Source organism: Tachysurus vachellii, chromosome 10, assembly GCF_030014155.1.
Source record: "Tachysurus vachellii isolate PV-2020 chromosome 10, HZAU_Pvac_v1, whole genome shotgun sequence".
Classification (NCBI taxonomy): Eukaryota; Metazoa; Chordata; class Actinopteri; order Siluriformes; family Bagridae; genus Tachysurus; species Tachysurus vachellii.
In genome coordinates, this window is record NC_083469.1 from 11,568,905 (window position 1) to 11,590,484 (window position 21,580).

The 21,580-nt window shown below is 41.9% G+C and overlaps 1 protein-coding gene across 3 annotated transcripts in view; it reads left to right on the plus strand.

The window, feature by feature from the left end:
• Window positions 1–21,264, plus strand: part of aqr (aquarius intron-binding spliceosomal factor) — a 41,862-nt gene extending 20,598 nt beyond the window's left edge. For 2 of the 3 annotated variants that reach the window (XM_060879426.1, XM_060879428.1), the window contains exons 24-36: window positions 1,340–1,450; window positions 1,814–1,923; window positions 4,129–4,264; window positions 5,016–5,225; window positions 6,391–6,528; window positions 6,838–6,909; window positions 8,062–8,249; window positions 8,394–8,565; window positions 11,175–11,345; window positions 13,805–13,890; window positions 18,296–18,461; window positions 19,460–19,573; window positions 20,842–21,243. In XM_060879426.1, coding sequence (XP_060735409.1) covers window positions 1,340–1,450; window positions 1,814–1,923; window positions 4,129–4,264; window positions 5,016–5,225; window positions 6,391–6,528; window positions 6,838–6,909; window positions 8,062–8,249; window positions 8,394–8,565; window positions 11,175–11,345; window positions 13,805–13,890; window positions 18,296–18,461; window positions 19,460–19,573; window positions 20,842–21,111 — 1,944 coding nt within the window. In that variant the 3' untranslated portion in view covers window positions 21,112–21,243. Of the gene's footprint in view, window positions 1–1,339; window positions 1,451–1,813; window positions 1,924–4,128; window positions 4,265–5,015; window positions 5,226–6,390; window positions 6,529–6,837; window positions 6,910–8,061; window positions 8,250–8,393; window positions 8,566–11,174; window positions 11,346–13,804; window positions 13,891–18,295; window positions 18,462–19,459; window positions 19,574–20,841 lie in introns of all 3 variants that reach the window. The other variant, XM_060879427.1, reaches the window with a different exon arrangement.
• Window positions 21,265–21,580: the final 316 nt, after the last annotated feature.

Sequence of the window (21,580 nt, forward strand, 5' to 3'; positions counted from 1 at the left end):
GCTGTATAGCCTGCATCATTCTCTTGCTTTAGATATTTTTCTATTCTATTTCTAATTTTATATAATTTCTCACCGATATTCTTATCATCTATGTAAATGTCAGCGGAATGATGGTAAAGTGAATAATGGCTGTGAGAGGACTTCAGTAAATGAGCCATTATGTCCTTGCTGGCCTCGGAGTGTCTGAACAGGATGCTGATTGAGAAGCCTCCTCAAACTGCTGATTGGTTGTTGGCAGAGACTGTTGGCTGTTATTTATTGTGCAGTTGGCTGGAAGTGAATATGGCAGGAAGGCTATCGACAGGGTTATAAACCAAGTCATCCTACATGCCTGTCTCTCCCCACCTCCACAATCTGCTGGCATGCGTGGGCTTATTTCACAGCCAAGCAACAGGCCTTGGGTTCCCTTGCCCTGTATTACATTGTGTACTTTATGTAATCTACATTTAGATCTTTTGCAAATCCCTTGAGGAAGCATTCACAATTTTGTAATTTGCATGGTGCAATGCTGCGGTTACAATCGGGACATCTAAATAGCATCATATAAAATGTAATTGTCAGGTGTATTTAGATATGTTCAACATGTTGATGTGTCATGATGAAGTTGTTTCTGCAACCTATATGATGATGTCTGTATCTTATTTTTCACACTGCACGCCTTCAAGTGCTCACTTAATTTTTTTTCTGTTCAAATTGTTTTTATCATTTGTTCTATATATGACACTATGCATATCATGCTTGTGATATGTCCCTCCTGCACAAAGCAAAGATGATCTGTACAGAAGTAAACAAAGAAAATGGAGGCTACACAAAGAATCTTTAGCCTGAAGTTGTTGCTTTTTATTGAGGCTGTGTGTAAATTCACAGCCATTCACGAGGGCGTAATTTAAGCTGTGTGCATTAATTCTGATCTGACTGTTTAGACTAAGGTCACAGTGATGCATATCCGATATGCGTCAGCTTTCAGTACCACACGACTTGTACTGTTGTAATATGACAGTCATAAAGTTATGCATAACACATGTGGTAAAGACATGTCTGATGTTGGAATTTAATATTCAGTCTGTGTTTTATTCTTTAACACCCCTGTGAAGGCTTATCCTGGATTTAAAGCGCTCTGTTTATATCGGATTTACCCTGGAATTAATGGTTAAGTGTAATTAAGGGCGTATTTTCTCTGTGCATTAGTCAGACTGCCTGACCTTGCATATGCATCATCTCTTTTTGCAAGAGGTCATTCAGCTAATACTAGTTGCAGCTCTTTATGAACTATGCTGTGCTCTCTTCTGTATTTGTTCTTTAACTATTCTTTTTTTTGTTTTTAACCAACTTTTTATAGGTCGTAGGTCCCCCAGGTACAGGCAAAACAGACGTAGCCGTGCAGATCATCTCCAATCTCTACCACAACTTCCCTGAGCAAAGGACACTGATCGTGACTCACTCCAATCAGGTAAAGCTGTGCCTCTGCTTCCGGTGGCTTAGCATCCTTTTTTTATAATCATCACCTGATTGGATTTGAAATGGCAGCTGTAGAAAAATGATCGTTCCATGGCCTAAAATGCCTGTCTAGGTCTGGAATATTTATAGATCTGAGGCTGTGTGTTTGTGGCCATCAATCACACTAAAACTGTTCACGCAAAACCCACAGGTTTTGTCCACTACTTATAATCTTGTGTTTCTGTACACTTCATGATGGAAAATATGTGTTATTTCTACCAGGGGCTGTTCACTGAATTAGATTAAATTATGTTCACTGAAATTGCATCATACTAAATCCAGCTTGTGTGTGTATTTGTGTTTTTCTCTCACCCAGGCACTGAACCAACTTTTTGAGAAAATCATGGCACTGGACATCGACGAGCGGCACCTCCTGCGTCTGGGTCACGGAGAGGAGGCGCTGGAGACTGAGAAGGATTTCAGCAGGTGAGACATGGAGGCAGGATATTGAACCCCAGCTGGTCACACAACAGATCAAAGCTTATAAACTTAAAGACCACTCAGCACCACCTTGTCCCCCCCAGTACAATGTTTGTCTTCATTCTTGCTCCCCTGATGAAGGCAGCAGCCCTTTATGGAGTGTTTGATGTTGTTATTAGAGCTCCTAATTAGTGCCCTGAGTGTTGTCTGTTGTGTGTTTTACACAAGTCAGACTCCTGCTGTCACTAATTTGAATAACTTAGAACGACTCAGTCTCTGTTCCTTGTGACATCTTTGGCATATCTAATTCTGTGTAGGTGGGTCTAAGCAGAGAATACATATATAAATAAATATATAAATAAAGAGATACTTGTGGCACAAATACATGCAGAAAGTTAGCAAATAACTATATATGAATGTATTATTTAGATCTAACGGATAACATTTTAAACAGATACAAATGGAAGATGCACCATATGTAAAAAAGCTCACCAGAAAGGTTCACAGGGCATCTATTTGAGGCTAAAGGTGTTCATAGAATACAGTAAAAGTTGCCCATGCAAATATGACCCTGTGGGACAAATGACTGCTGTTGCTTTGTATTTTCCCCAAAGTTTACATGAACGAAAAAGAGGTTTCTAAGGGTTTTAGATCCTAATATAGAGCAATACAGATGTGACGTTGTGTTACTCCACAGTAGGATGTTTAATATTCCACTTCAATTCAAAGTCAGATTTTGCAGATCTTATAAGACCAATAGCATCATATACCTAAAAAACAGATACTATAGGGGTCTCAATGTGGGCACTTTTCATGGGCTGAATTATTCTTCTATTTCTTTGGATTTCTCAGAATGCACTTGAACTAAGAAGCCTGTCTATTAGTGCATCAGTGGATATTGATTCATTTCAGTTTTACAGCACTTTTTTTTTCAAAAAGGCATTGTCCAGAAGCAGCTTTATAGAAATCCGTATAAAGATTTCGATCTCTAATGAGCAAGTCAGGAGTAACAGCAGCGCGGAAGAACTGTCTGAGACGATATGACGATGAAAACTTGATAGGACTCAAAAGGAAACCTATGCTCTTCTGTGAAGGCCAGATAGTGGATTTATTACATCAGTAGCTCTTAGGAACAAGCCTACAGTAGTCAGGTGAAGTATCCACTGAAGCAAGGTTGGAATTTGGATATTGGCTTGGTAATGGAAGGCAGAGGGGCCTGTTGGTGCAAGATCAGCAATGATAAATGAGACTGCATCTGCTCTGGATGGGCACAATTGCATTATGCAGATTGCATGAGAGCCAGACAGATGCAGATGACGAGGGATAACAGCATTCATAACCCACTGAGTTTCCAAACCAATGGCAAGAGGAAGGCAAAGGCAAGGAATCAAATCAGCAGTACAGATCATGAAAAATGAAAAACCATTGTAAACACTGTGATGGAGACTTTTAACACTAACCGAACATTGCCAAATAACAATAAAACAAAAAACATGTTCCATGTATTAACAATATTAAAATAGAACCAAAATTAGGCACTTTCAGTACTTTTAATTACAGGACGTGAAATTGGTTTGTGTGTTTTTGTTTTTGTTTGTTTGTTTTTTTTAAACTGCAATTGAGGCAGTGTGATGCATGTAGTTACACATGCATGATATTTTAACTAAACCATGCACTCAGAAGCTTATTTTTTTAAGCTTATTATTAATACCTACATTACATTAACATGCTATTTGATGATTGGTTTGTCCTGGTGCCACCTTGAAAATTGTCATTTTTATTTTAGCTTTTCAAGTCACTTTTCCCCAGTTACAGTATTGCTTGGTTTTTCTACTTTTACTAGTTAAAGATGTTTCATCCTTTTAAATTCAACATCACTGTCTTAATTATTACTTTATGATTTTAAAGAATTGTCTGTTAAATGGAGTGTTTTTTTGGTGAGCTATGCTGTGCGTCATACCATGTATGAGGCTGAATGATTAATAAAACATTTTGGCTTTAGTTTTTTAGTGCTTTAACCTATTGGCATTTCCTTTTAGCTGCTACACAGTGTCAGTGATCCCCTAAAGAAAACACCAGAAGACCTACAGAGATTTTTTTCCAGCTATTGTTAGATTTCATTGTTTTCTATCGTCGTCATGTTGTCCTTCTTTTTATCAGTGCTACTATCTGTTCATCAGAGTTTTGACATTATACTGTTTTCCACCTTAGGTATGGAAGAGTAAACTATGTTCTGGCTCGAAGGCTGGAGCTGCTCAGAGAGGTGGCTCGCTTGCAGGAGAGTCTCGGCGTCCCGGGCGACGTGTCCTACACCTGTGAAACAGCCGGCCATTTTTACCTTTATCAGGTATTTTCACCTCGATAGTCCTTGATTCTCCCTACTCAGGAAAACAAAAACCACAAATATGCTTTTCTGCTTGGCTGCATGCAGAAATATGAAAAAAGTGACATCTTTTTTTCCATTGGAATCAGTAGCACATAGTAACTCCTCACTGGGCAGAAACAAAGTCAACAAGCAGTGCTGTGAACAGGGTGGTAAAAAATCTGACCCAACATGGATAAAAACATAGTTAGTAGATAGTTTTGCAGGGGATGTTATGGAGAGATGCACAAGGAGGGATACAGGTTTGAGAGGATGAGAGCAGCAATTACAACCTCTGTAGAACTCAGTAGATGTGCCTGATCAGGTTTCAGACATTTACATCCAATAAGTCAGTGTCAGCATGCTTGTGTCCTTTAAACAGGGCTTTTATTTGCCTATTTATTTTTGATTCTTTCCTCCTCAGTTTTCACTGAATTCGTGTTCTACCATCTTCCACTTCTCGGTGCTTAGATCAGCTGATATATGAGATGCTTATACTCATATCAATAACAATGATGCTATGAACTAAACAACGCTACAGCCTGCAGTCAGACATACATCCTACAGACATACACGTTACTGCAGTCACACATACATGCTACTAATTAAGCTGGGCATCATTATTTCTGGTTATTTAGCAGTGATATATTGCATGTGAATGCCAGAGGCAGTGATCTAGCTCACAAACAAATACACTCTCTCTCATTTTTTTTTTTCTTTTCCCGTTTCCCTGCAGGTTATGTCACGTTGGGAGGAATACATAAGCAAGGTCAGGCCCAAACAGGGCCGTGAGGTGAGCGTACAGGACGTGGCTGCACACTTTCCTTTCAATAAGTACTTCTCAAATGCACCCCAGCCTGTCTTTAAGGGGCAGAGCTACCAGGAGGACATGGACATAGCAGAAGGCTGTTACCGTCACATCCGCAAGATCTTCACCCAACTGGAAGTAAGTGTGTGGGGGAGTTGTGCACCTAGTTCAGTGTGACTGAGAGTTGACATGGAGTTGGCTACATACAGCAGTTAAACATTGTCTATCTGAAGGATTCATTACATAACTTATGGAAGCAAAAATAATTAATTCAGAGTAATTCAATTCACTGGGAATGGGAATGTGACTAAAACATTAAAAATATTACCTCTAGTTAGTGTGGACTAAGCTTCAGATAAGCAGGAGATCATCTTTATCACTTGCACATTCTTTTAACTAGACATTTGTCATGGACAATAATGATGACATGATCAGTGAGAGTTTAACTTTCTTGTCTGCTGAAGAGTGGCATTGCCGCCCATCCTCATTCCCACCTACTCAATGCGTATCCCTTTTCATATGTTGTGCTCTTGCAGTCTCAGCCATCAGGGACAGGCCCGAATTTATACAGAGATAGCAAAATGTTACTCTCTTTTGGGAGAACTGGCCTCAAAAAGCAATAACCGATTTATTGGTTTGTAGTAATATCTCAGCCTCTGCACATGTTCATTTCCCAGAGCTGATACCAGAGCACTCTACTGACATGTTTTCTTTTTTGTGAGAAGCTTTTTTTTTTTTCTTCTATCATAGAAGAATAAGCAAGACCACACTGTCAGTTATGTTATCTCTCTTTGATAAGGCAGATGCCGACAACACATGACTGTAATAAATGTCTGACTCTTGTATTTCAAAAACATGCTGGTCCGGAGCTTGTCTCATGTTGTTTCTCGCATTCCAGCATCAGCACAGGAAGCAGCTTGGCTGCTGTTTGTCCTCTAGTGATGGGTCAGGGTTATAATTATCCTCATTAATATTGCATGATTTTATCAGTTTAATATTAAACTGAAAATAGTAACACATAAAACATTTATGATCTAGTGGTTTCAGTCGCAGCTGCTTGTGTAGTGTCTTGCTATAGATCACTGCTTTGCTCTATTCCTCCTATCTGTTATAGCAGCTCAGTATTCCCAAAAATCGGTTGCAAGCAATTTTTTTTAACACAGTAAAATCCAACCGCTTGCGCCTACCTATGATTGACAGCAGATGTTTGAGGAGATAATGGTATCTCAGAGTCATTCTTTATGCAGATTTACAGTAGATGTGAGAAACTTTAGTTCTGACTGCACTGTTGGTATTTGTACAGGAGTTTCGGGCCTTTGAGCTGCTGCGCAGCGGACTGGACAGATCAAAATACCTGCTGGTGAAAGAAGCTAAAATCATTGCCATGACCTGCACACATGCCGCTCTCAAACGCCATGACCTCGTGGAGCTCGGCTTTAAGGTAACTCTTCAAACAGAATGAAAAATTTGATATCCATTTAGGTTTTGTAAGTTTAACAAATTACACTTAAAGACATGTTGAATTTATATTGAAATTAATTAATGTTTTCTGGGGCAAAGGGTGTTTTCATATTAAAAATGCGATCCCCATTAATTGTGGGAAATTCACAACATTATTTATTTAGTTTCATATAACAAAACAGTATAATTTTTAAAACTAAACTAGAGAATTAAGTGGAAGTTTGTCGTTCCATACCATGGCTGTAGGAGATTTACAAATTAAATTTGATGACATGTTCATTTGTTTCAGTATGACAACATCCTAATGGAAGAAGCAGCTCAGATCCTGGAGATTGAAACTTTCATTCCGCTCTTACTGCAGGTATAACCTTCTCCCATGTTCAACCTGTCTCACTTTATCATAGCCTGGCAGCAAGGCAGTATCATGTTAGCCATAACTCAACATAGCTTTGAATCTGATTTTCTGTTGGGTCTCTTGCATGGTGTTGCATCAAGTTCCCACACGATGAATGTGCCCTCTGCTAAATTTTCCTGCAATGCCTCTCAATAGTTGATTGAATAATGCTTGACCCCTGAGTTTAACTCCCAATTAGGAGCTTTTGCCCTGCCAAGTCCTTTATTACTGCTGTGCTGGGAGTTAATCCCTATAAGAACAGACCTCTATGCTCCATGCTTGCATGTGCAAGGCTCAGCCAGTTTATTTTAAGGTTTCTAAATCAGCCCAGAGTAGCAAAGCAGAGAGTAAACACAGATGTGCCATTGACGGGCGTTTGACTTATGATTTAGCCTTTAACGTTGTAGCTGCTCAGTAAGGATGTTGATTTTGGGTGTATGGCTGGAGCATGTGACTACCCTTGGAGGGGGCTTTTTTTTTGTTGGAAAGCAACACATATTAAGCATTAACACTCTCCCACACTGCTAGGTGTTATCACAACATGGCTCTACTCTCCACTCTGCCACCTGTCCCTGCACTGACTGAATACTCCTGAGACCACAAGATTCAGTTTAATGTTGTGCATTACAGTAAAAGGGCTGGTTTAATGCATCTGTTTGAGGATTGCTGTTCTTGATGCCATTAAGTGGTTTCCTGATTCATCCGTCTCTAATATCTGTTAATTATTAAGTCAGGTGTTAGGCATGCTGTTGCAAGGATCACAAGTCTACTACACAGTGTGTTTTCAGGACTAAACATGAGAACTGTTCTGTTAATCTGGCTTTAAAGCAGGAGTGTCCAATCTTATCTGGATAGGGTCAGTGTGGGTGCCACACCTGAGGCTATTTAAAGTTCATCTAATTAAATGGGTGGACTCACGTGTGGCTCCTGGTGGATTAGAATGCAAACCTGCAGCCACGTCAGCCCTTTGCGGATAACAGTGAACACCCCAGTCTGAAAGCATTCAATACAATGGGATTGAAGGATTGTATAATCACTGAAATGTGATATTATGCAGATCAGATGCCTTCAAGATTAAGCATTAACATTCCTAGTTTTGTTGTCTTTTTTTTGTAACAGAATCCTGAGGATGGATACAGTCGTCTGAAGCGCTGGATCATGATTGGTGATCATCACCAGCTTCCTCCTGTGATTAAGAACATGGCCTTCCAGAAATACTCCAACATGGAGCAATCTCTGTTCACACGCTTTGTGAGATTAGGAGTGCCCACAGTGGACCTGGACGCTCAGGGCCGAGCTCGTGCCAGGTCTGTTTCTTTTCACCGATACAAAGACCATGTGTTACAGTTCCTTCCTCGTAATCTAGCTCTTAGTACATCTGTATGTATTCATCATTTCTTATCATTTGTGTCTCTTAATGTTAATGAAACCCCTCTGTTTGTGTATTGCAGTCTGTGTAATCTGTACAACTGGCGCTATAAGCGTCTAGGAAACCTCCCTCATGTTCAGAGCCAGCCAGAGTTCCAGGCTCCCAACGCAGGTTTTGCCTACGACTTCCAACTCATCAACGTGGAGAATTTCAACGGAATCGGGGAGTCTGAACCCAATCCTTACTTCTACCAGGTCTCTGTTTACATCACACACTGATTTCTGTTCACATTTTTTATGGAGCAATTCTATATTATTTATTATGGGATTAATTATGGTTAATCAAGTATGAGTAATCAAGTTCTCAAGTAAAAAGTGGTCATTTGCTTGATACATGTGGCATGATTGTAACACAAATTTATATTTTCAAGCATTTAGACAGTTTTTTTTGTTCCAAATATGAAGTATGCACATTCAAGCAGCTGTAAAATCAGGCAGGGATCACTTGAGGAGCAATAAAGAAGCTAGTGTTTACACAGTCAGTCCCAGCAGCAGCTGAACAAACGTCCACCAGGCCTCCATGGAGCTCCGGCCACAGCAGCTTTCTGCCAACGAGCCAGCCGCTATTCTAATGTACATTAGTTACACCTCATTAGTCAAAGTACTTTTACACTAATGTTCCATCTCATTCACCCTCATTGGCTCTAGATTCAGCACGTCGGGTGCTGTATGAGACTCGTATGCTTGTAAATGTCACTGTTTAAACAAGGCTTATGACTCCACTTAACCAACACTAATGTGAAATATTGATTCTTTTTCTTTTCTGTGGCCAGCTAATTGGTGAGGCAGTTTGGTTACAGGGTTGTTAAAGGTTAATATTATTAAGAGTAGAGCTATTATTGAGTGTTAGTGTGTAGACACTGTGTATGTGGCTCAGAGCATGTTGTTGGTTTGCTAAGAGCATGTTGCTGTTTTTTTTTTTTTTGTACTGAATGCTTTAGTGCATTGATGATGCCACAAATTGAACTTGTTATAAGATTCTCTGTGTGATATGTCTGTCCTCAAACTGCACTCACACTGAGCCTTTGGTTTAAAGCTATGCTGTTGCCATGGTTACTGGGGGCTCTTCGGTTGCAGCACATTAGATCGCATTTGTATAAAACCACAAGCATTCTTGTCTTTGAGTGTAGTTAACATCTGTGCTTGTGCCCAGAAAAAAAAATGTTATTGCTTAGATTGACATATTTGATCTCGAACATGTAGAAGAAGAGTGTAAGTCAGGGGCTCTCATGTACCATCGTCTGACCATTGTGTACAGATACACAGTACACAGTAGATCCACAGTGTGTGTGTGTAATGGAAACAGAGTTGGCATTTCTAGCGCTTTGGGGTTTAGCAGCTGTGGCAAGATTCCATAACCTATTTATTTCTAATTGTGTGCAGTTTTAATAGCTGCCCTGTGGTCCTTTATTGAATCTGTTGTAATGAAGTGATTCAGCCTTCCAAAAATAGTGTCACTACTTGTCCTATTCAGATGCTCCGCATTATTGAAATTGCGGCATTGTTTGCAGCTGTTTGCGATTGAGAGGCCAGATGATCCTTGTGAGAGTGAAATTCACCACCACTGAGACTTATTAATCTTGTTTGTCACTCTTTGCTTTGTCAATGTGGAATGCATGGTTATATTTCAATGCCTGGTTCGGCAGCAGGTCATTGAGCATTAAAAAGCACCATCCTTTGTTTTCTCAATCACTTATTCACTCACTTGCAGTCCAAGTATACACACAGTACAGATAAGATTTCTTACTGTGCATAGACATATTATTACCTTTGATTTAAGTGGTGGTTCAAAATGTAATAAAATAATAATAATGATCATTTTATTCTCTTCAAGTCAAGTAAAGAAGAGTTTGTCATTTCAGCCCTATATAGCTGGTCAGAAATGAAAACATAACACAGACCATGGTACTGTGTTAGTACACTAACAAATTACATACAGCAGAGTGCAGGATAGACAGCACATTACATCACAATAGTGTTCACAGAGCAGCATCAACAAGTACACAGTATGGTTTATAACACAAGGGTTGAGAGATTGTCTAAAATATACAGATTTAGGAGGTCAAGTTCTCCTTTACCTGGTGTCTTAAACTGTAGTCTCATAAATGAGAAACTAGATAAAACAGCTTGTATTGTTTCATTTATTTTCTTCTTCAGTGGTAAATAAGCAGAACATGATCATGCTGCTTTGCTTCGACATGGAAAATCATGAACAAAATATTTTAAAATGTCATAGTTTGGAAATATTGCACAAGTGAAGTTCTCTATGCCTGCAGTTCGTTGCCCAGAGCTTCATCCTCTCTGTCCTCGGTGACTTTACAGTGCTCAATCACCTTGTACTTGAACACATGCAGAGCGAAATCCAAAGGTGTGAGAGAGACAGAACTGTTATCCAACAGCTAAAGACTTTCTGACATTACGCTTTGTCAAGGACACACATGTAACAGGCTTTATATAGTCATGATCAGTTTCCAGGAATAAACATACTGGCAAATCAAAATGGAGTGAATAAATGGGATTGTGCCTTGATGATGCTAGAGTCAGGGATTTGTTAAGGTTCTAAACAGATTTGTTTATATGTATGATGTATTCAGGTCCTGCCTGAATTCTTATTAGAATAAAACCTTTTCAGCAACCGTTAACGTTGTACCTGCTGTTTAACAAGTGTTTCAGAAAATGATGGCTTAATTGTTTTTGTCACACTACCACAGCTTAACGTGACTCTTTCCCCACAGCTGTATCTAAAGGTGCTGTTTGTCACATTTTTCATTATTTTTAATGTGTTGTTTCTTTCCTGTGTGTAGAACCTTGCTGAGGCAGAATACTCGGTGGCTCTGTACATGTACATGAGGCTGTTGGGTTACCCAGCAGAGCGCATCAGCATCCTCACTACTTACAATGGCCAGAAGCACTTAATCCGAGATGTCATCAACCAGCGGTGTGCCAACAACCTCTTCTTCGGCCAGCCCAACAAAGTAATCACAATCTTACAAATAAGTTTATCTCTGCTGAATGCTTATATAATTTGCATGCATACATCAGATAGATCAGAGAATTAGGGAAACAGAAGAACAGAATGTCTCTAACGACTAACGATCCTTCTGACTGAGTTACACAGAACCCAGAGTTCAGAATTGTGTGCATGCGAGTGTTTGTGTGTGGGCAGGGATGGGGTAGTCTGACAGTGGCTGACAAAGAAGCAGGGCACGTGGCTCTATCCTAAATAAAATTACCATGTGCTCTCAGTTACACCATTACTCAGGAGGAAGTTATCACAGGAGTTATACACATATTCACAGTTAATTTGAGAATCAAAGAATTGCAAAGGTTAAAGTTATAAGGTAAACATTCATGCAGTGCTTAAAAAACAGGAAGCCATTGAAGATTTGCAGGTTTATTCATTTTGGTGACAGGGAAAGAAATAGAGCCATGATGAGAATGTGCTGAACTGCAGAACAGTCACCCGGCCTGCATCTGGCCGTAACGCTGCTGACAGTTTGTCAGAATGGCTAAAACAAATCAAATGTCATTTCAGGAGTCTGTTACAAGTGCTCTAATTAGAGAGAAGAAGAAAGGGAGAAGCAAAAAAACATCATTTTGAAAAGGAGATTATTATTAGACTCTAGACAAGCCCTAGAGAAAAGTGAAGCACAAACTATGTGCGGCTTCAAAGAAAAACACCACCACATTTACATATACATGAGTGTGGAGAAATATGTATACGGCTTTCAGCTGCTTACCGCCGAGCGGATTGTTTATATTAAAATCTGCTGTACTTTTCCCATGACCACTCAACCTCTTACAGTGTATAGATGCCTGTTGATGAAAAAATGCACTAATGCAGATGCAGGGTGAACTAGATTCACACAATACACACATGCGCGCACACACACACAAAGACTAATAAATCAAGTGTTAAGCTTATGTACTCAAGAAAAAAAATCATGTATTCTGGCAGAATAGCACACATTTGCAGGTACTGTTAAATCAGAGTTTGTGAAAACAGAACATTTAACAAGTCTCATTTAGGTTTGCACATTGTAAATTTGACAGGCCAAAGCAGACTACTGGAGAACCGCCAATAAATCTTTTACTTCAGTGACCATCTGCTGAGAGGCATCACCTACACCAATCCCAGTCTGAGGGTGCTAATGAGAGGAAGAAGCTTGTATGTTCTGCTCTCATGGACTCTTTCAGGGGCACCTTTACTCATCAACAGGTTATAATTGAGCTGAGGCTCAGTGGTGTTGCACTTTGACTCACCATGCACTGGCTGAAGTTTGAGGTTCGACATGGATTCCCCATGCCCTTGAGCAGAATACAATCCACAATGTTGGAGAACTTACTGAAGGCAAATAATAAAATGCTCTGCCATGCTGCACCAGCTGGAGAAAAGCAGGGCAAAGCATTTTGGACATAACCGCATGGCATATCTAGTCCATCATGTTTCTGAAGGCGGTTCCTCAGGGGTAGGGCATGGTTGCCTCAGCCAACAACTGTGTTGATGGTTCAGAAAAGCAGGGCATCTGAGGGAATGTCTGTAGACAGAGCTGAAATGGCCTGTCTAAACCTACAGATCTCACTGCTTCCTGCTATTGTAAAGTGGCATGTTGTTGCTTGCGGTGCTGCACCTGTTCTGTATAGCAACAGAGAGCTGTAAATAGATGGCCTTCTCTCTCTCCCACCCCCCACCCCCGTTTTTGTTTTTTTATTATTTTTTCCCTCTTTATTTGTCCACCAAAAGGCCCCAGCAGTAGATTGTCTCAGTGGACTGGATGTCTGGAAATAGTTCAAGCCTGAGATTTATTTAAAGGTGCTGCCCATTTGTCAGGGAACACTTTAGCTGGGTCTCATTTTTTCTGTTTATCATGCCCAGATCAGACAGAAGCAGCCAGCACTACTGCGCTCTGATAACCTACAATGATTTTATCAACCTGCAGCAGCTTTTCTTTCTTCGCTCAGTTGTGAATGTGTGTGAGTGTGTGTGTGTGCGTAAGAGAGTTTGTGCAGTGTAGCAGCTTGCAGCATTATTGTACAGAGATGCGCACAGAATTGTGTTTTAAATGTGCTTTTTGGGGTTTTATTAAAAGAGGATTAGTTTACCTGCCTGGGTTCTTTCCCTAAGCATGTTTTCCTGATCGTGTCAAAAAGCCAATCAGGAAAACTCAGGTGTGCATGTAGATAAATAGCCGTGTAAGGTTTTTGCCTGCTTCATGCTGCCTCGCTGTGTTTTAATACATGCAAAGCTGCAAGCCCCAGCCATTTTTGTTTAAAAAAAAAAAAAAAAAAAGAAAAAAAAAAATATATATATAATTTTGTATTTATTCATTCATTTATTTTTATTTATTTATTTTTTCTATATAGTAAATAGAAAAACAGGTAAGCAGGATCAGCCGGCTGCATTAAAAAAAAACTGGGATGTTCTTTTTTTTAGGTAACTACAGTGGACAGGTTTCAGGGTCAGCAGAATGACTACATCATCCTCTCGCTGGTACGCACCAAAGCTGTAGGACATTTGAGGTAAGCATGTTGGTTTTGCACACAATTGATGAATTTTAAAGCTATCATGTTGACCCTCCTCTACCCCATCTACCCCAATTTAGTTCCTACAGTACACTTGTTAGCCCATGCAGAGTCAGAAACCTTGTATAATGCTTATATGAAAAGAAGGACTGTCGTATATAGAATGATTGGCAAATATGGAGCAATGCAAAGCTTCACGATCAAAGCACTGGCCCGAAAGGCTCCTTAGTGTCAGTGTTCTTAGAGAGTGACTATTGAATGTAAACATAAATGTAACATTCAGTGACTCCTATGTTAGTGTGTTGCATATTTAATAAACATCTGAAGTGTTAAAAAAATGCCGCAGCGTTTTTTTTTCCAGTGTAAGAATTATTGCTGTCTGGTGGTGTGTTTATTGTGAACATTGAGACATGCTCAGCACAGCACACTGAACCTGCAGCCTGGAAATGGAGTTTTAGCCTAATGAATAAGTTATGGCTTTGTATCTGTGCTCTGCAAGCCTAATGTCCTTAAAAGCACTAGAAGACTATAATCGTCTTCAGAAACATGCCGAGCTGAAGCAAAAGCGTTTACTGTCAGTCCTCTCTGCACTACTTTACCTCTGATACTTTAAAAGTCTGAGGTAGTGCATTCTATTTAGTTTGGGCTGATGGACCTGAAGCCACATGAAAGAACGAAAGTTTGTTTTTCTTCCCTTTCCTCTATTTTAGACATCTTGAATGAGTCAAAGGTTCTGCACTTTGGTTATTTTGCTTGTAGCTTTTATGTTGAAAGTTTTGATTCATTCTTGATATTATCTCCAGTCATCTTTTAAAGATTATAAAAGCTGTGATTTCATTCAGCAGACACTATACACTTCTGTATTAACACTAGAATGGCTATGCAGATAAAATAGCTCTGATGTCTTACAGAAGTGGACTCTCTAAAGACATGCATACACACATTCAGTATCTGGTCTAAATGAATAACATTTTTTACATTTATATCAGATGTCTGTGTGTGTGCGCGTCTGTCTGTGTATGTGTGTGTCTGTCTGTCTGTCTGTGTGTGTGTGCCTCTGTCTGTCTGTCTGTGTATGTGTGTGTCTGTCTGTCTGTCTGTCTGTGTATGTGTGTGCGTCTGTCTGTCTGTGTGTGTGTGCGTCTGTCTGTGTGTGTGTGCGTCTGTGTGTGTGTCTGCGTCTGTCTGTGTGTGTGTGCGTCTGTCTGTGTGTGTGTGCGTCTGTCTGTGTGTGCGTCTGTCTGTGTGTGCGTCTGTCTGTGTGTGCGTCTGTCTGTGTGTGCGTCTGTCTGTGTGTGCGTCTGTCTGTGTGTGCGTCTGTCTGTGTGTGCGTCAGTCTGTGTGTGCGTCTGTCTGTGTGTGCGTCTGTCTGTGTGTGTGCGTCTGTCTGTGTGTGTGCGTCTGTCTGTGTGTGTGCGTCTGTCTGTGTGTGCGTCTGTCTGTGTGTGTGTGCGTCTGTCTGTGTGTGTGTGCGTCTGTCTGTGTGTGTGTGCGTCTGTCTGTGTGTGTGCGTCTGTGTGTGTGTGTGCGTCTGTGTGTGTGCGTCTGTGTGTCTGTCTGTGTGTGTACGCGTCTGTCTGTGTGTGTGGGCGTCTGTGTGTCTGTCTGTGTGTGCGTCTGTCTGTGTGTGCGTCTGTGTGTGTGCGCGTCTGTCTGTGTGTGTGCGTCTGTGTGTGTGCGTCTGTGTGTGTGGGCGTCTGTGTGTCTGTCTGTGTGTGTGTGTCTGTGTGTGTGTGTGTGTGTGTGTGTGTGTGTGTGTGTGTGTGCGTCTGTGTGTGTGTGTGCGTCTGTGTGTGTGTGCGTCTGTGTGTGTGTGCGTCTGTGTGTGTGTGCGTCTGTGTGTGTGTGTGCATCTGTGTGTGTGGGCGTCTGTGTGTGTGGGCGTCTGTGTGTCTGTGTGTGTACGCGTCTGTCTGTGTGTGTGCGTCTGTGTGTGTGGGCGTCTGTGTGTCTGTCTGTGTGTGTGTGCGTCTGTGTGTGTGCGCGTCTGTCTGTCTGTGTGCGCGTCTGTCTGTGTGTGCGTCTGTGTGTGTGTGCGTCTGTGTGTGTGGGCATCTGTGTGTCTGTGTGTGTGCGTCTGTGTGTGTGTGTGTGTGTGCTTCTGTCTGTGTGTGTGCTTCTGTCTGTGTGTGTGCGTCTGTCTGTGTGTGTGCGTCTGTCTGTGTGTGTGCGTCTGCCTCTGTGTGTGGGTGCGTCTGTGTGTGTGCGCGTCTGTGTGTGTGCGCGTCTGTGTGTGTACGCGTCTGTGTGTACGCGTCTGTGTGTACGCGTCTGTGTGCGTCTGTGTGTGTGTGTGCGTCTGTCTGTGTGTGTGTGCGTCTGTCTGTGTGTGTGTGCGTCTGTCTGTGTGTGTGTGTGTGCGTCTGTCTGTGTGTGTGTGTGTGTGCGTCTGTCTGTGTGTGTGTGCGTCTGTCTGTGTGTGTGCGTCTGTCTGTGTGTGTGCGTCTGTCTGTGTGTGTGTGCGTCTGTCTGTGTGTGTGTGCGTCTGTCTGTGTGTGTGTGCGTCTGTCTGTGTGTGTGTGCGTCTGTCTGTGTGTGTGTGCGTCTGTCTGTGTGTGTGTGTGCGTCTGTCTGTGTGTGTGCGTCTGTCTGTGTGTCCGTCTGTCTGTGTGTGTCTGTCTGTGTGTGCGTCTGTGTGTCTGTCTGTGTGTGCATCTGCCTCTGTGTGTGTGCATCTGCCTCTGTGTGTGTGCGTCTGTTCATCTGTCTGTGTGTGTGTCTGTGCGTCTGTCTGTGCGTGTGCGTCTGTGCGTGTGCGTCTGTCTGTGCGTGTGCGTCTGTCTGTGTGTGTGTGCGTCTGTCTGTGTGTGTGTGCGTCTGTCTGTGTGTGTGCGCGTCTGTCTGTGTGTGTGCGCGTCTGTGTGTGTGTGTGTGTGCGTCTGCCTCTGTGTGCGCACGTCTGCCTCCGTGTGCGCGCGTTTGTGTGTCTGTCTGTGTGTGTGTGCGCGTCTGCCTCTGTGTGCGCACGTTTGCCTCCGTGTGCGCGCGTTGTGTGTCTGTCTGTGTGTGTGTGCGTCTGCCTCTGTGTGCGCACGTCTGCCTCTGTGTGCGCGCGTTGTGTGTCTGTCTGTGTGTGTGTGCGTCTGCCTCTGTGTGCGCACGTCTGTGTGTCTGTCTGTGTGTGTGTGCGTCTGCCTCTGTGTGCGCGCATCTGTGTGTCTGTCTGTGTGTGTGTGCGTCTGCCTCTGTGTGCGCGCGCCTGTCTGTCTGTGTGTGTGTGTGTGCGTCTGCCTCTGTGTGCGCGCGTTGTGTGTCTGTCTGTGTGTGTGTGCGTCTGCCTGTGTGTGCGCGCGTCTGTGTGTCTGTCTGTCTGTGTGTGTGCGTCTGCCTCTGTGTGCGCGCGTCTGTGTGTCTGTCTGTGTGCGTCTGTGTGTGTGCGTCTGCCTCTGTGTGCGCGCGTCTGCCTCTGTGTGCGTGCGTCTGTGTGTCTGTCTGTGTGTGTGTGCGTCTGCCTCTGTGTGTGCGCGTCTGTGTGTCTGTGTGTGTGGGTCTGCCTCTGTGTGCGCGCGTCTGTGTGTCTGTCTGTGTGTCTGTCTGTATGTATGTGCGTCTGCCTCTGTGTGCGCGCGTCTGTGTGTCTGTCTGTGTGTGTGTGCGTCTGCCTCTGTGTGCGCGCGTCTGTGTGTCTGTCTGTGTGTGTGCGTCTGCCTCTGTGTGCGCGCGTCTGTCTGTGTGTGTGTGCGTCTGCCTCTGTGTGTGCGCGTCTGTGTGTTTGTCTGTGTGTGTGTGTGTGTCTGCCTCTGTGTGCGCGCGTCTGTGTGTCTGTCTGTGTGTGTGTGCGTCTGCCTCTGTGTGTGCGCGTCTGTGTGTCTGTCTGTGTGTGTGTGCGTCTGCCTCTGTGTGTGCGCGTCTGTGTGTCTGTCTGTGTGTGTGTGCGTCTGCCTCTGTGTGCGCGCGTCTGTGTGTCTGTCTGTGTGTGTGTGCGTCTGCCTCTGTGTGCGCGCGTCTGTGTGTCTGTCTGTGTGTGTGTGCGTCTGCCTCTGTGTGCGCGCGTCTGTGTGTCTGTCTGTGTGTGTGTGTGCGTCTGCCTCTGTGTGCGCGCGTCTGTGTGTCTGTCTGTGTGTGTGTGCGTCTGCCTCTGTGTACGTCTCTGTGTGTGCGAGAGAAGATGCTGAACTGAAGCCGGTACTAAAGAAAAGACTAGTGTGTGTGATTAAAGCCTTACAGTCCGACTCCTTACAGCACAGAGTGCCTTATCAGCCTTTTTCCAATTGAACCTGTTTCATTAATGAGGACTTTTATTGAGCTCTGATCATGAGGAAAGGCAAACTACCCCAACTGTGGAAGAATCTAACGCATCTAAACCCATAATTGTCTTCCTTTTCACTCTTTCTTCCTCCCTGCTTTTTCTGTAAGTTGCATTTTTTATTTTGATTCAACCATCTTAATCTTGTGTCTGCAGAGATGTGCGGCGTTTAGTGGTAGCTATGTCCAGGGCCAGGCTGGGTTTATACATCTTTGCTCGAGTCTCCCTTTTCCAGAACTGCTTTGAGCTGACGCCCGCCTTCAATCAGCTGACTGCACTGCCGCTGCAACTGCACATCCGACCTCAAGAGTATTACAACTCCGTGAGTACACAATGATGCATGTGTAGAGAGATTTATGGTGATAGTCAAGCTGTCAAATCCTTCAAGGCCAATTAATGTGTCTAGCAAAACATAACCAAACAATTATTTTAGCCTTACACTAAAATCAAATCTTGTTTTTAAGGGCTGTATTCAAAATACAGTCCTACTGAACACCCTTTCAACACACACTGAGTATTGTCTGGGTTTTGTGGAACAGTAATGATTTACAATCCTAGTAGCGGCGTCACTCAGCATCAGAAAGGTTTCCTTTTATTCTTGTTCTCTTAATCTCAACTAAATATCAAGATCAATTATCAGATACATTTTTATCATGTGTCTGAAACCACAGTAGTTGAAGTATAGAATTATATTAAAACAAAAAACCTTCATTAATTTGGTTGTAATAAACACCATGTCTGACATGATTTATAGCACAAAAACTATTTCAAGGAGACTTAATAATAAGAGAGAATGAGAGTAATTTTATCAAGAATTTCTATATTCACTGTAGCAATGTGTGTAGCAGGACCTGACTCACACACACACACACACACACACACACACTCAGCCTGTTCACTTTCCTTAAAGAATAGTTCCCTTGCCCAGTTGTAACAGACCTATAATGCAATAGACACCAATTGATTATGAAGACTAAAATCAGATGTCCATGCTGTCTGTCTGTTTTTCAAGTTCTTGAAATATTCATAAATGTACTTTAGTAGCATCCAAAAAATGGATGTCATTTTGTTAATAAATTGCAGCGCTGAATAGCAGACACTACAATTCCAAGAGCGCTTGGCTTTTTAACAGAATATTAATTTTTCTAGTGTGGCTCAAATAAATGCAATAGGCGTCTGGCCCTGTCCAGTACTGTGCATAGACAGATAGACAGAAAATAGTTATCAAATTCATACAGTGCAGAGAACACTTCAAAAATAATGTCATGGAAAATGATGTAAAAGATTAAGATTACTCTCTGTCTCCATCTTTCCTTACAGACTGAGGAACGTTCCAAAGAGCCTGCTCGGGTAATACAGGACATGCCTGAAATGGCCAACCTGGTCTACAATATGTACATGCATATGATGCAGAGAACACAGCAGTACAGACAGGTGAGCACTCCAATGGGTCATTTCCTTTTCCAAACATTATTATATATTATTCATTATAAAACCGTCTGAATTCTTTTTTTGTTGAAAATGTGATTCATCTGTAATATATTCAGTTTAGTTCTTCATGGTGAAACCTAAGCAGTGAGCATAAATGCAGTGTGTTGAATGAGAGATAAATTGCTGCTAATGAAGACCTGCTGAGCTAAATTGTGGAGTGAGCTCAAGCTCTGCTCTCGAACTCCCAAACCAGAGCAGAATGTCAGTTTTAGAGCTGCTCTTGGTTTATGTGGCCTGTTAAAGCCCTTTTACACGAGAAGCAGAGACACATGCATCAGCAAAGGCTGATGTGGAGCAGTTCTATAAATATAAAATAAAAAGGGCTGTACTAATGTAAGGATCATTATAAACTTGCCTTTTTTCTACATCAATCAACAGTTGCACGTCTTTCCATCTTAAACAGCCGCATATGAATATTTGCCTTCAATTACCAATATTTTGTTAGATTAATTTCCAACCAAAATCAGGAGCATGCAGGTTTGTGAAGCCACTGATTTAGATTATTGTCATACAGTACAAAGTACAGCATTAATATTGTATTTTGTCATGTTTCTAGCTAGAAATCCTGAGGCCACCGTTGATTGATACAGTTGTTTGGTGGTCTGGAATAAAATGGGCTTAAGATGACCTCCAAAGTGAATGAGGGCTATTGGCATTTTAATACATATCTAGGATTTAATTCTTTATAAATATTCCACAAGTCAAGTTCATATGCATAAAAGTATTTATCATGGAGATCAGTAAGTAGGGAAAAGTAGGGATGCAACCCCAAAGTTTTGAATCCTTGTCTGTATGATGCACTTAAAGTTATAACTAGCTTTTCCCTTGTATATTATGTAGGCTTCCAGTTATTCAGCATAGTCAGTTAGGTTTCCAGGCAAATGTATCATTTGTCCACCACTGAAATAGTATTTAAACACTGACATTTGTGTTGACACACTTCATATGCTCACATCTGGAAAAGTCCAATAGTGGGTTTAGGACAATTAGAACACAATAGGCTCTGGGAGCAATACACACTATTTCCAAAGCACTAACTACAAATGATCAAATGATCATGAGGAGAATCTGGGCAACCTCTATTTAGATATGCAGAGCTTCTACACGAGTTTCTGTAGCACTAGATTTGTTTGTAGCAAACTTGTAGTATCTTTATCTATGTTTAGGAAACTTCTAAATAGCCATGTTCTTCTTTCTTTGTCTTTGTGCAGCAGCAGCAGATCCTCCCACCCCCTCAGCAAGTAACGACAGAGGAAGAGTCTGACGTGAATATGAGGGAAGAAGAAGAGCAAAAAGAAGGTCAACCTGAAGAAGAGAACAAGGAAGATGTGACTGGAGATAATTCTGAGCAGAAAGAGTCTGAGATGGAGATAGAGATGAAGTCTGGCGTGGAAGAGCAGCACACAGAGGAACACGCTAAAATGCCTGAACACCCAGGTAGAGACAGTGACAGCGGGGACAGTGAGGAGGAAGAGCCCTAGGACAAATCCACCCACACGCCACACCTCTGTTGGCCAGGGTCCACTGCACCATCCACCAGGCTGTGATTTTTTTTATTTTTTTTTTCCATGTTTTTTTTTTTTTACCTCACCTTGATTTGGTTTCTTGAACAACAATTGCCTTTTGTAAGGAAACTTTTGTAATAAAAATTAAAGAAGTTAAATTTACAGAAACTTGTTTGTGTGTGTATGAGTGGTACTGAAAAGTTTCTCCCAGAGTGTTTCTCCTCATATAGTGTCTCCTACATGCAGCCTACTTCTCATTATAAACTTCCTGCTTGTTTTATATTTATTGATTTTTTTTTTGCTCTTAATATGGCTGTTCATGAATGCATGCCTTGAGCAACTTCTAAAAGTCTTCCTCCTTCATAATGCAGCACATTTTTTTTTTCACTTATCCCCAATTTCAAGAACTTCAATCTAGCACTTCTTAGAAACTAGTGTTAAGCAG